General features: G+C 46.2%; 1 protein-coding gene across 6 annotated transcripts in view; it reads right to left on the bottom strand.

Annotated features, from left to right (window-relative positions):
• Window positions 1-1167: 1167 nt before the first annotated feature.
• NUP93 (nucleoporin 93) overlaps window positions 1168-14679 on the bottom strand; it is a 69763-nt gene continuing 56251 nt past the window's right edge. For all 6 annotated transcript variants that reach the window (XM_052685274.1, XM_052685273.1, XM_052685272.1 and 3 more), the window contains 13 exons: window positions 13709-13866; window positions 11920-12085; window positions 11064-11157; window positions 9934-10125; window positions 9543-9669; window positions 9373-9445; window positions 9109-9153; window positions 8017-8133; window positions 6935-7053; window positions 5408-5525; window positions 4955-5038; window positions 3787-3915; window positions 1168-1398 (listed from right to left, as the gene is read on the bottom strand). In XM_052685274.1, coding sequence (XP_052541234.1) covers window positions 1288-1398; window positions 3787-3915; window positions 4955-5038; window positions 5408-5525; window positions 6935-7053; window positions 8017-8133; window positions 9109-9153; window positions 9373-9445; window positions 9543-9669; window positions 9934-10125; window positions 11064-11157; window positions 11920-12085; window positions 13709-13866 — 1533 coding nt within the window. In that variant the 3' untranslated portion in view covers window positions 1168-1287. The remainder of the gene's footprint in view (window positions 1399-3786; window positions 3916-4954; window positions 5039-5407; window positions 5526-6934; window positions 7054-8016; window positions 8134-9108; window positions 9154-9372; window positions 9446-9542; window positions 9670-9933; window positions 10126-11063; window positions 11158-11919; window positions 12086-13708; window positions 13867-14679) is intronic.

The raw sequence follows: 14679 nt of genomic DNA on the forward strand, positions 1-14679 counted from the left end.
CTGGAAGACCACGAGGTGCCATCTGCAGCAAAGCAGCGTACGGCAGTCAGCAGCGAGCTCAGCGCGCGGGGAGGAGAGCCAGGTGTCTGCAGCTGGGCTGGGATGTGGAGCTGGAGCATGGGAGGATGGGGTGCTGCAAGTCACCACCTGCACAGACATGAGAAGAAAGCACAGGGCAGTCAGTAGCTAAAGACTCCCATTGCCCTCAGCACCCCTGCCCACCCCTTGGCACCTGTGTCTTGCACAGAGCAGTGCTGGGCCTTAACTTGCAGCACGGGTCCCAGGCCTTTGGATCCCTGCGGCTGGTTCCTGGGGCAGCACAGCACAGAGGGGCTTTCCTGGCCTTCAGAACAAAGCATGGAATGCTTCAGCAGCTGCTCAGCCTGGAAGGGCCAGCGGGACTGGCATCACAGCCTTCCTCAAAGGTCATTAGGTGTAAGGCTGGAAATGAGCACGTCAGCGAGCAGCACAGCAGAGCAGGGAACAACGGCAGCCTTTCCAGAAGGGGCCAAGTAGTGCTGCCCCTCCGCTCGGGTCAGGGGCTGCCTGAGGACACACAGCCTGCCAGGAGAAAGGACACACTGCACAATGCAGTCCTGAGCCTGTCTGGCTTCAGGGCTCCCCACGTCACCGTCCTCCAAGCTGCTTCAACCTTCACTGTGCTGCAGAAATGTCCGGTGCCACACGCAGCCCCCAGCGCCCCCAGCAGCCCCCAGCTGCTCATACGTGTCCTTGGGGGGATGATGGCAAGTTGGCTCTCTGCTTCCCATCCAAAAGTTCATCTAAATTCACGCCACAATAGTTTTGGTGGAAAGGTAGTTAGGAAGTTGGTCAAACATCCCCTAGCGGAGGTTACGCTTACAGCCATACTGAAAAAAAATAAAAATAAAATAATTAATTGTCTCCCACAATAATGCAGCGTGCAAAGGTTGGAATCGGCTCCCCTGCTTTGTTGCCTGCTCTGTGACCAGAAGTGCACGCGCCCTCACATCCCAGCAACACGGAGTGAGGGCAGGACAGCAGTGCAGGGGGCTGCAGAACCGCCTTTTCTCCATACTTACTCTCTGAGAATGATTTTCTAAAGATAAACCAACTTTTTTTTTTTTTAAATGAACAAACACATAAAAACACAAAAGAACAGCAAAAATGAAAATATCAAAAAACAAATAGAAATCAAAGAAATTTATTTCCATCAACGAAAATACAGAATACAAAAGGGCTCTGGTCCCAGCCCCAGATGCACTACCAACAGGCCCGGCTGCCGAGCCCTGAGCCAAAGCTTCTCTGCTAGTTCATAAGGACCTCCATCTGCACCAGTCTTGCATTCGTGTCTCCAGATGTTCTGTAAGGGATCATTCCAGCAAATGTGATCAGCGCACGAGCTTGAGATCGCAGTTGCTGCAAGACAGGAAAACAAAGAAGTTCAATACCTACAAATGCCACAGCCCAATGGAGGGGAGGTAGGAACCCTTTTTTCTTCGACTCATTTGTCTGGTTAAGGGAGGACGAATACCTGGAGCTGCAAAGTGGCCCAAGGGCTGAAAGCACCCAGCACGGGTTACAGGACTGAGTTACCAACCTTAACACAAACGGATTGCCTGATTCACAAGGCTGCTGAGAAATCACTCTTTTAGTTTCAGTGATGGCCAACATTTCTCTGCTGTTGTTTCCTCTGCTCACAGAGGTCGTGTCACCTCTAACCTGCTGCCATTGAAGGACAGGGAAGAGGACATTGAAACAAGTGGCAGATGAAGACAGCACGGCAAGTTGCCTGGTTCCCAATTAAAGATTAAGAGGCAAAACCTCTAACTGTGACTGACAGGGCTCAGGAGCAGCGTGAATTACAGTTCCCTCTGCCTTTATGGTAGCAATGATATTGGAGGCAATCTATTTTTAAAAATCAAAGCACCACGATGAGTTGCAGGCAGCAGCACTTGGGGAAGAAAGAACGGAGGTTTGCAGAGGTTAAGAGCGGCCTGGAGGTCTCAGTGTTCTATTGGCTGTAATTAGTTAATGAATGTGAAAGTCACTTGTGATTTAAAATCACTACAAATAAACGAATTCCATTCCTTTCATGACCTAATTCTGCCACCCAGACGATGCCCTTGGAGAGCTGCTCACCCAGTGGGGTCAGGGTGTGGGGCACATGGTGCTGCCATCACGCCCTGGGTGCCAGCACTGCAGCCTGCGCTGGCTGCAACCCCTACCTGAGATCTGACAACACGCATCAGGCCGAGAGAGACAAGGCTTTGCCCTCTCATTCCCAAAGCCAATTAGTGCGTGTGTGTAAATATACACATAATCAAAGGACTCGAAACACAGCCTAGGCAATTTCTCTGTGAAATAAAGAAAATGCATGCAAACCCAGCTCTGACTCCAAACCCAACGGTTTCTAGGTACAGCACATTTCATCCTTGGGATGGAATAGGAAATGTTTTCGCAGAGGGGCTCTGGAGATGCCATTCCTCTTCACATTGGAAGTGCCCTCATTTCTTCCCACTCCAAAACCCCCAAGCTGTTTTCCAAGCAAGGGAACTGGGCCAACCTAGACTCCTTGCTCCCACACAGGGTGAGAAACCAAGGGAACGTGCTTTACTTCCTACCCTATCTTCTGTGTTCCCTTCTGGCTGGAAATCACAGCTCTGAGCACAGGACGCCGGGCTGGATGTGGCTCTGGGCAGCCTGCTCTGGTGGCTGGCGACCCTGCACATAGCAGGGGGTTGAAACCAGATGATCTTTATGGTCTTTTTCAACCATTCTATGGCTCTATGATTCACTGAGGCAGCTGGCCTGCGTCCCCCTGAGTTAAGCAAAGAGGGAACCCTGTGCCCTCTGCTCCCCCGTGCCCCACGGCTGGGAGTTTCCCACCAGCAGCACTCAGAAATGCTACTTTCATTCATATTGGAATGTACAGATGAAAGGCACTTTCACAGATGACAAACCTGGAATATAGCTGGATGAGGCCCTGGTCTCATCATCAAGCAGGAGCTGAGATTTATTTCCTCACCTGTAAGCCAGGTTGAGTGCTTCAGCCTTGGTTGTCAAGCACCTGTGGCAGCTCTAAGGTGGTAAGAACTACAAGACCAGAGCCCCTAACAGCTACACTGAGCACACTTCTGCTTAACAGAGCGCTGACAAACCTGTCTGCGTCCCATCAGATGTTATAAATGATCCCTTTTTGTGCCTCCCACCAGCAGGTGGGGGAAAAGCTTCAGCACCAAGTGTGGCAGTTCAGTCAAACCCACCTTGGTTAGCACTGAAACCAGGCAGCCAGACCAAGCACCACAGTGCCCAAAAGCTGTATGGTTCTGTCTGCCCACGTCTCTACGGAAGCCAGCCAAGCAGAGGAATGAAGTGCCTTTCCCAAGAAATAACTTTTGCATGAAGAAGAGGCCAAAATGAAAGAGATGGAAATTGGGTTTTTGACAGTAGTCCAGCTGTTAAGGCAACAACACCAACCATCCTAGAAACACAGCACTGCTCACATCTGCTAACAACTGCAGAGCCCTCGAGGAAGGTGACTGAAGACTGCTTATTTCTTCTGGCCAGGAGGTGGGGGTATACTGTAACACATTTTCAAGACATTTAGAACAATATCCCTTCCTTCTACATAGGTGAAGTTACAAGAGACTTGTCTCAGGGCAAGTAACTGGAAAAGCCCTCTGTCTGAGAGCAAAGACAGGCAGAGACACCCAAGTAAAGCCCAATTCTTTGAAAGACAGGGAAAAAGGAATTGGGAAAACTTGCTGGACAGTGAGGGTTACATATTATCTTATCTTATCTTACCGAATCTCTGTCCTCTATCACCCGCTGGGGCCTGGCAGGAGTGGCAGGACTTGTGCCTTTCATCCGCTTGTACTGGGTGAATAAAATATTCATGGTTGCAAGCAGTACCTCAGATAGATTGTGCCTGATCTGCACAAAGGGGGAGAAAGAAAAGATGTGTTGCAAAAAAAAAAAAAGCAGGTTGACAGAATCGTTAGCTTTGCTCACTGACATCAGGAAACCCAGAGAGCTACGACTGACACCCGCCCCAGCAACGGCCGTGTATGAATGGCTTCCCCTGGCAGCAGCACGGCCCTGGGACACACATGCAGAACAGCTACGCCTTCAAGTTTGAAACAAAAGTGCATATGGAACCTGAAGCAGCAGCAGAACATCCCAAAGACCCACATATAAACAAGTGTTGTCTAAAAGAAGGGCTGCCTTCCAGTAAAAGCAGTCCACAAGCAGCAATGGACTCCCACTCTGGCGGTAAATGAGCACTCAGAACAGTACAGGTGAAAGGCTTTGTTTTCTGGTAAATAATCAAGGAAACGTAACGTTGAGATAAGAAAAAACATCACGGTGCCATCAGCAGCCATGAGAAGAGAATTCCCAAGGTTTCCAGCAGCACACTGCACAGCCAAAGGACTGCAGCCTCCCAGAAAGCACGTCTTGCTCACAGTCACCAGTACTGCACTCATTGCTACACACAAGCAAACCAAAAGAGCTGACAGCAAGCTTTTACTTTGCACAGTTGCTCTCTCTTAGGCTGCTGCTGATTTGCCTGGCACTCTCCAATTCATTTCCCAGATGAGAGTAGTTTGTAGCAGAGCTCCTCTCAATTTAGCGTGATGCACAATAAATCAGATTTGGAGAGCAGAGGCAGTCATCAGCATCAGAACCCAGGTGCTGTACCACAGAGGTGAATCTAACTCAGCACGTTCAGAACAAGTCAGATCTGCAGGCTCCTTCTGCAAAGCGGAGATAAGATTTCTGAGCATGAATTGCAGTGCTCCAAAGAGCAGCATTACGAGAAAAGAGCTGCGAGCCAAGAGTCTACTGCATGAATGCAAAATAATTCCCTCCTACTTCCCTTTCAAGAATAAGAATTATGAGATTATGAGGTTTTAAGATACTTTCAACAAGGGAGAAGGGTTCTGGGAGCTAAAAAACAAGAGGCATTACTTACTTCATCACTGAAATTCCTGAAGGCAGCAACTCTCTCCTCCACGCAATCCTGGCTAAGAGGTACAAGCTTCAGGCGCTCGATGATCTTCAAAAGGAGAAGCACAAACAGGCAGGTAATCAATGCTCTGTGCACTATATACCATTAAAGCACCCTTTTGAAGCCTTAACGAAACGCTGCCAATTCCATTCAAGAGGAATCATTTCAGTGTTACTTATTGGCTTATCTCCACACTTGGCTCAGTGGGAGAAATCATTTGCTCGAGGACTACAGAACGCCTCCAGAAAGATCTCCCTGATCAGTAAACAACAAGAAATACACTTCTAAATTCCCACAGCACTGCAGCACCTCTAACTCATTAAATGCAAGTTTTTATTTTAAGTGACGTTGTGAGACATCCTGGGCTTTCAAGGGCGTTAGTAAGGCTGCACTTCAAACAGAACTCTTTAAACTTACATCAAAGGCCCTGTCAATGTGACCGGCGTGATACTCATCAAAAAACGTGATTAAGTCTAGCAGAAGGTAGAACGTGGAGTCGATGGATTTCTTTGCACTGATCCCCTGAGCTTTGTACCTGAAAGAAATTATCGTACGATTTTATTGAGCCAAGAGGCAACCACAGAAGCATGCACGGGCAACTCTTGGAAGCAGAGACATCAAGCACAAGGACAGAAGGCATCCAACAAAGGACTGCTTTTGCTTTCCTTAACCGGGAGGCAGAATTTTACAGTTTTCGTCTTTTCTTAAACAATAATTTTATCCACTCTTAAATTTCCATCCAATCCCAACTTTGCTTCCTTTTAAACACTTACAATTCTCATATTCATGCAGAAAACTGTGACACGCACTGGGGGCAAATGCAGTAGAAGCCTGTCTAACAGTGTTTCACAGCAAACAGCTCCCCAGCACAGCTGCGTGCTCCAGGCAAGAAGTTAAGGAACAGACTGAATGCTGTCCTCTCCCTAGTTTACACTTGCCAGGAGGTGACTTAAAGCTCAAATTCAGACCACAGGTTTGATTTTCCCTCACGCCTGCTGGGGTCGAGGCTCTCACTAAGCCAACGTGGCAGCAATCTCTCTGTTTCCAGCCTCCCTCAACGAAGGAGCAGCTGAAGGAGGGACTGGCAAATGTCACCTGTCAGAAAAAGCAAAGCACGGGCCTCTGGCAGAAATCAATACCTTCTCTCATATCCACCTGCCCTGCCTGGGAACTGCAAGCTTGCCTGGTTTATTTTTATTCATCAGAACACTTCAGGAAACGCAGCAAGACATTTCTCCCAGGTACCCAGATTCTGCCCTAGTAAAATACCAGAATTGTCCACGGCAATCACTGTGACAAGAGGCATCAAAAGAAGATGATTAAACAAGTCCCAAAGCTATTTTGCAATTTCTACCTTTCAGAGCAGCTTATTATTCCTACCTCGTGGCTGCTAATGAATCTTGAGCGCTGCCATCTCTCAGGCATGTGCCCCAATTAACACACTGACACTGCACTGATATTCCTTTTGGTCTTTTGCACCTCTTTCTTTTTTAAGCACCTCGCTGCACGACCCAAGTTACAGCTTGTGGAAACATAACCCATTTTATTCGGTGCTCCTTAATAGACTGCCTCCCAGCTGGTAATCGTGCAAATCTCCTGATCCACCTACAGGAAAAAGCTTCTTGCCACATCTACCTGGCGTGCCACTGGAAATAACCTTTCTGGCTTCAGCACTTCAAGCACTGACCTTTTTGTTGTCTTCCAAGACCAGGCTGGACGGCCTCCCGAGCAGCCTGACCTGGGGGGTGGCACCTAACCCGTGGCACAGAATTGGAACTGAATGGTTTTCAAGGTCCCTTGCCAAGGTCCTCAGCCACCCTATGATTCTACGATTCCTGAATACATTGCTGCAGATCCAGCAGCAGGAACAGAACCAGATGCTAACACCTGCTGAGCCGATGGAGCTGTCAGCTGACCCAGGTCAGGTCCTGCCCCACGTCCTACCTCTCAGCAATGGAATGGGCCATGTTCTTCAGCCGCTCCTTGTTGGACTGGGGAGTGCTGATCTGGGGCACAACGGGACTCAGGAGTTTGTTCATCAGCTCCAGGACTTTGTCAGGGTTCTGTTGACATAAAGGTTATACACAATTGAAAGCAGCATGACCAGACTTCAAAGTCACAGTAAAAGCAGGAATGTTTTACCCAATGATGCCCAGTGCAACCTCAGAGATGCCTCCCTCCCCCAGGCAGCATCACTTCAGCTGTAAGCAGCATAATACTGTTAGCTCATGCTGAAAAAAGAATCATGCAGCATTTCACTTTTCTCTAAGACACTGGCCACTGCTGTAACCTCCTTTCCTCAAATATGTTTCAAAAGGAAATGAGTTAAAGCCCAGCTGTAGGGTGACTTCACTGCAATCTTCCAGTACCTACAGAGAGCCTACAAACAGGAGGGGAGGCAACTCTGTGAAAGGGGAGATAACAGCAGGACAAGGGGAAATGGTTTGAAGTTGAGGGAGGGAAGATTTAGTTTGGATATTGGGGGAAGCTCTTTATTGTGAGAGTAATGAGGTGCTGGAACAGCTGCCCAGAGAGGCTGTGATGCCCCGTCCATCCCTGGAGGTGTTCAAGGCCAGGCTGGATGGGGCCCTGGGCAGCCTGGGCTGGTATGAAATGTGGAGGTTGGTGGCCCTGCGTGTGGCTGGGGGGGTCCTTGAGATCCCTTCCAACCCAAGCCATTCTATGACTATTTCAGAGTTCAGTATCAATTACATTGGAAAAGCACATTCCAGGTAAACAACATCAGTGGCCAGGATAACATCACACAAGGGGCAATCACCTCAGAAGTTGACTTTGATCAAAAGCTTGGGATGTCTCAGATCAGAACGAGATGGATAGCAAACTATCCAGGTTAACTCACTGAAGCCCTCTACAAGCAGCCAAAGCCTCTGCTCCAAACTGCTGAAATCTACTCCAATCTACCAGAATAAAGTAAATCACTAAGATCCCCCCTGATCACAAGGAACACGCTTAAAAACCCCAGGGAAGCAGGTACTGATTTAAGGCAACACATTGGAGATATTTACCTTTGCAAGGTCATATAGTTTTGCTGCTTCTTCAAATAATCCTTTATTTTCTGCTGCAGAAGCCACTTTGTTAATAATAGGTTTTGTGTCACTATTAAACTTGTCTATCACTCCAGGCTACAGAGACGAGACAAAAAAAAATGAAAGAGGAATCAGAATGCTTAACATTCCTTAACGTTCAGTCCAGGCAATGAATATTTTACATGTTGGATTACAATGAGCATTTCCATGGGAACACAGAAAAGAGCCATGTTAAAAATACAAAGAGCTCTTGAGAGAGACTTTTTCTAAAATGGAATCAGCACCAATACATCTGCAGCTCCTAATTCAACCAAAATGACACAGGCAATGGGTCAAATCCAAAACCATTTTCATTTGCTGATGGTGTGTGTTACAGAGCAGAAGAACACAGGGATGATTTCCACGTGTCACACGCCAGGCTCTCCAGGGATGTCATGGGTGTGTGCTGGCTTGACAGCTGGCAAGTTAGACTGGACACTGGCAAAGGCCACTCACAAGAGTTTTAAAGGAAACAGTAAACATACAGAGAATAAAAAAGAGGAAAAGGCAAGGATATCTAGAAAGCACTTTCCTGCAGTTAGGGATGTTAAAAAAAGTATCTTCTTGCTTATATAATCTTCTGCTTTAAAACTAAAGCTGCTAGAGTCTGGTTTCATACCAAAGGAATACAAGAACACATTTTAAAAAGCTGACTACATTCAAACTAACAGGATTCATCATAAACCTAAAAACTATCTTGCAAAGAACGTGAAAAAGAATTGGTGGGGATCACTGAGTTCACCTGCTCTCAGGGGTGCAATGCCACGGCTTTGAAACCAACAGAGGAAATCTGCACTTCACTGGAGCAACCCAACGAGACCTGTGTCTACAGTTGCAGCCTCTGCCACAGGGATACACCTCGTGCTTCCCGACCTGCATCCTGCAGGATCTGATACTTGAAAATACAGCATTTATCCAACACAGCAATCATTTGGGCTGATGAAGAACAAAGAAAAGCTAGATAATCTCAGCGCTCCGTTGGAATTCACGTGCAATTTGTAGTTTTTAGTATGAAAGCAATTATCAGCTCACCTTCCGACTGCCATCGTTCTCCAGCTTTCCAAGAATCATATCAAACTATGTCCATGTAGATGTCAAGCAGGAAAAAGGGAGACAAAAGCAGAGAGATGAACTGAGCATATTTCACAACATATTTACTGAGTACAAATGCGGTGATGAAAAACAGTGAATGGAGAACAGCGATTGATATCAACATTACAATTTGTACATATGCAATGCAGTAAAAGAATTAATTATCTTATACGTACTACCACTGGGAGGAGAGCACAAACATACCTCTCTGCTTTCAATTACTAATTCACTAACACAGCGCAGGAACATGTTCTCTCCTTGGCTGTCCTTCTCGTTCCTACAAAAGAAGAGGGAGGAGGAGGGCTCTGTTTACAAGGACTTCCCAGGCTAGCAGCAATGCAGTAAAACATTTAGAGAGACACACGGGCTCCTACCTGAGAAAGTAGAAGTACTGCAGAGCCTCTCTTGGATCCGTGGACTCGAATTTACGGGTGTAGAGCATCAAAAGCCGCACGAAGTTCAGACGCCTCACGCCAGGGGGGTCACCAACCTCATGGCTTACTGCAACGTCAGAAGCAATGCTACTGGAGTAACTACTGCCAGGAGATGTCGCGCTCCTTCTCAAACTGAGGAGGAGTTTGAGCTTCTTCTCAAACTAGTCAGAATCACAGTCCAGAGCTCTAGTGAATACAGAGTTTGTAGGACACTGTGCTGCTAAACGCTGCCTGTCTGGCCAGCTACACAGAGCTGCAGTGGTACACAGAGCTGCAGTGGTACGGTCAGGATTCAGAAAACATTCCCTTAACAGAAACGTGCAGCACTTACATAACTGTGCGCTCTGCCCAGAAGATTTCAGGAGCAATTTCAACTCAAACAGGACCAAAGCAACATGAACAGCATGACAACGCAGGCGCTCCGTCCGGAACAGGAAAGCGATTGCAGCTTCAAACTGTGCTGTCAAGAACAATACTTGGAAGTAGAGGAAAGGCTGCTGGTTCACCGCAAAATGGGATTCACCTGAGAAAACAAACACATACACACTCAGAGCTGGTGAATAAGGCTTTGCTCTCAGAGATCACTGACAGCAAACACCTCTTGTCGCGACGCACGAGGATTCAGTGCCAACAGAAATGAACACACCAGGCAAAGCTGAATCCCAGTCACACAACAGCCTACCTGCAACTGACTGCAAGTACACCCCGACAGATCACACCACAAAGGTATATTCAGGAAGGGAAAGAGCAGTTACTAAGAAAATTTCCTGTGTTTTTTTTCAGACTGCAATAGATTCTCTAATAGCCACAGCTCTCATCTCCACTTCTATGCCAAGTGAAATCTCCAAACAACATTAGAGATCTGCCATTTTCTTACTCGCCAGTATTAGCTTACTGTGCTTACTTTCTTCTCAGTTGCATCTGGACACAAGTCATGCTGCAAACTACAGAGCTGTAGAGAATCCCTTTCTGCATGTGTCTTTGATGGCCTAACTGACCTAATTTTGATCAACTGAAAGATGATGAACGACAATACTCTCCTGGGCCACAGATGGACTTTCAAAAAAAGGTAAGGAACGGTGACTTGGGCCCTCTGCAAACTACAAACAAAAATTTAAGGGAAACAATGAGTATAAGAGAAAAGCCTTGGAAATACATGCCCTCATTAGGGCACCCTTTTCTATTCCGTATTCTAAAACCGGAAAGCCTCACTATACAAATACCTCAAAATTCATAAGGTGAACAAAAACAATCCATCACGTATCATGGATATAGTCCAAATAACATTAGCATTGTTCATCTGTGAATATTCACTCTCTGGACTGCTGAGAACACACGGAATTCATCCACCACGACTTGCCACAGGCATTATGTGGAGCCCAGGCTTTGTGTAGTAACAACTGCAAAGTGCCCTCCTCAGCAAAGCAGAACCCAGCAGCAGCTCCCTTTGTGGCTTCTTACCATAGTCTTCCAGCAGCTGCTTCTGGAACTGTGACAATGTCAATCGGTCTTGTGAAGAGCTGGCACCGTCGTCATCGAAACACACCTGGTTCAGCTAAAGAAAAAAACAGCTCAGATGCTTCAACTTGCCTTTGCACAAGGGATGTGCTCAGAAGATATTCATTCCATCTGAAGCCGTGTTAAGATCTGACCAACTAACAAACTACAGCTCACCATGGCAGGTTCACCCACTGCTAGAAAACAAAGACCTCCAAAGCAGTGGCAGCAGAAACACACAGAGGACTCAATGATCCTCCTGCATCTGTATATGCCATCAAACTTGACTACTGGGACTCAGAACACCCACAAGGAGATAAACATAATTACAATCTCTTTATTTTTTGACCAGTCTTAAATATACCACTTTATTCCCTCTGTTTGACAGGTGCTGACCAGCACTTATCAAGCATCTGAAGCTGTAAAAACCATCTGCTGGAGAAAGTGACTTCTTCCTGTCAACTGACACCAACATTTGAGCCAGGAAGAAAAATGCCCAAAGCACTCTTGTTGTAGCAAGCTGAAACTTCTAGTAAAAACAGCTGACAAAGATCGGTGTGAAGTAAAGAACGTGACCCTGCCACAAAAGCTGTGTCCCCAAAATCACACCCAGTAGGACAGAGGGCAAGAGGAGCCCAGGAACCCATTTCCCAGCCTTTCAAAATCTGCAAGGCCAAGTCATGAGCATTGCTGCAAAGCACGGCTGCGCTGCTGCAGAACACTGGCCCTGGTGGCAGGGAGGTCAGCAGAGCTGAGATGCAACACATTTAGACTCGTTCTTAAAGCAAACAAACCCAAAGGAGCCCAACACCCACATCACCTTCAGCCAAAGATAATCCTCTGTTGTGTCAGCAACTTCACTCTGGTTATCTGTAATGTCACAGCGGCCAATGATGCAATAAACAGCCCTCTTGTATGGGTCAGTGTTGTTCCTCAGAGCCCGTCTGTAATGCAGACGAAGCTTATTTTCTGTGGCAATGGATAACCTAAGGGAAAAAAATGAAGGAAAAAAGTCAGGGATTCAGGAACAGACATGAACCCATCATCATATGAGGAAACAGAAATCAACACACAGTGGTGCATATCCACAGCAATGGCATACCTGAAGATGTTTCTTGCATTATTATAATCACATGTTAATTTAGAAGTATAATTAAAACTACGAGGATCATCTTCAATTGCCCGCTGCTGCAGGAAAAGTCAGAGCACAACCTCTTTTGGAGGGTACTTATATAGTGGTAGGTGAGATACTGCATGGCATTGTGCAGTGTCATGATTTCAGAGAGCACAGTGCCTTTGGAACCCTTTGGGTTAATACACACCACTCGAGTGAGCAGTCTCTTGTGCCAGGCAGCCGTTTATGAGAGAGGCTTCAGCATTAAGTAGTGTCATATTGTTCTTTGCCATGCTATTTTCTGTATCCTCTCATGGAGGATTTTACAGAATTGAATCAATAAAGGGCTCTCTAGACTACGATGTCTGTCAGTCTGGAGGCAGAGTACATCTTCACAGCCGTAACAAAAACAACATAAATCAATTACAGTGCATCTTATGAAAGCGTTTGTGATGAAAACAACGACGCTGCCTGCGCTGAGGTTGCTCAGACATATGGTGAGCACTGCCAGACGCTCGCTAGGAACCAGATTAATTTATACACCAAGGTCTAGTCAGTGAATGCCTTTTTTTTTTCCCCTCAGTTCTGCTTTGAGATGCACAAACTGGTATGTTTGTGCCCACATGTCCATACCTGGAAACCCCCCTTCAGTCAGTGCCTCAGAGCACTGCCATCCCCTGAATGCAGAGCAGTCACTGCCTCTGGGTACACATGGGCTCTAAGTGCCACAAGGCATCACTGCTCAGCCACAGATCACACTCATTGCAGGGCAGCAGAGCTAAATGACCTTTAAAAGCCCCTTCCAACTCAAATGATTCTACAACGGTTCTGTGTGTTTATTTGAAATGCTCTGCAAGTGGGAAAATAAACGAGATAACCTAAAACACCACAGCAGAGTTCAGAGCACATCCTAAGATGCACTAACTCAACAGCCTGCAACCAAATGAGCATTTTGGCCAGGGGACTCTGCCAAGCAATGGAAAAGCTGCAAGAAAAACACAGAAGGATTCAGAAGGAATGCAGAAGAAGGATTTGCGAGTGAATGCTGGTAAAGACCTGAAACAAATGCTACTTGCTTTTATTGTGTGGTGTTCTTATATAAACAGGTATAAAAGAAAGTGTTCCCTAAAGGAAATTCAACTGAAAAAAAAGCAATAGGGGACATGGGATTCATGACAGCAGACTAATCCTGGCCTATCGAACGAGGCAAATCCAATGGCAAAAAAAACAACAAAAAGAACCAAAGCCACAGCACACTATTATTTTTGAAACATATGCTTTGCATTATTTTCAAATAATTCTCAGTGGAGATTTCGAGACTCAAAGACAAAAATTAGAAAATATAAACCTCTTACATGTAATCTAGCTGCCTAATGTCTGTACTTCCTACCTAGCACCTGCAGAAGAAATTTCTATATTGTACCAAGCCACAGACAACTCCACCACTCCTACAGCAATTTCTACCCTTCACAGATCTTGCCTGGTTCCCACTTACCTTCTCTCTTTGCTGTTCATGTACTCCTGAAACCAGGTTTTAAACTCTCCCAGCTGGTGCTGTGCCCGTTTCACCACATGCATGGCTGCAGTCAGATCTCCGCAGCGCATGCAGTAGTAAATCAGCGCCCAGACGGGATGGCCTTCCACCTCACCATCCTGAAAATGCAAGAGAAATCATTTACATATAACAACAACAGCAGCATACTTGAATTATTTTTCTTTACGATTTGTCCTTGCATCCAAACACCAACTTTAGTAAAAGTACTGCTTGAGGTATGGAAGTAAGAGACCGCGGGGGTTAAGCTCTGTGATAGCTGTGTGCACACAGCAGCCAAGGATGGGATTTGCTTCTGCTGGCCTAGATTTCAGTTTGCCAGGCAATCTGGCAATCCCACAACTAGCATTCACAGCCACATACCACAGCCACTCAGGAAGGGCACTTGGATCAGGGCAGTGAGGTGTTCACAACATCTGTGCTGAGATGAAGGTACCAGACTAATTGTGTACAGCAGCACATGAGCAAAGGACAGCTAGACTCAATTATGTTCTTTCTAACACTCCAAATGTATTATTTCATTTAACTTTTACTCTCTTAACCCAGCTTGCTTGTTTGCCCCTTTGACTTTGTACCTGTGCTGTTTCTAGTCTGTTAAGATTAATGCAATTTTATTCAGATGCCTAAATAGAAAGCTTGGGTCACAATTCACACATTATGTGTTTTGTCATCAGCAACTGCTGGGGAAAAAAAAAAGGAAAAAGCAGAGCAAGGAGAGTATGTTTCTGCTTTTCTTAAAGATCACAGTGTAGTTTAACACCTGCTCATTCTTCTTCAAAAAGAATACAAGACATGACCACAATTCCTAGAACCTAGAATTCTCACATTACTGAGCACCCCCATACTTCGGGACTAGCTCTGATCTCACTGTGATCAGATCGACTGATTTTGTGCATCTTCCATTTTCCCAGTGG

The sequence above is a fragment of the Tympanuchus pallidicinctus genome, unplaced genomic scaffold, assembly GCF_026119805.1.
Source record: "Tympanuchus pallidicinctus isolate F22 unplaced genomic scaffold, pur_lepc_1.0 scaffold22, whole genome shotgun sequence".
NCBI classification, from domain to species: domain Eukaryota; kingdom Metazoa; phylum Chordata; class Aves; order Galliformes; family Phasianidae; genus Tympanuchus; species Tympanuchus pallidicinctus.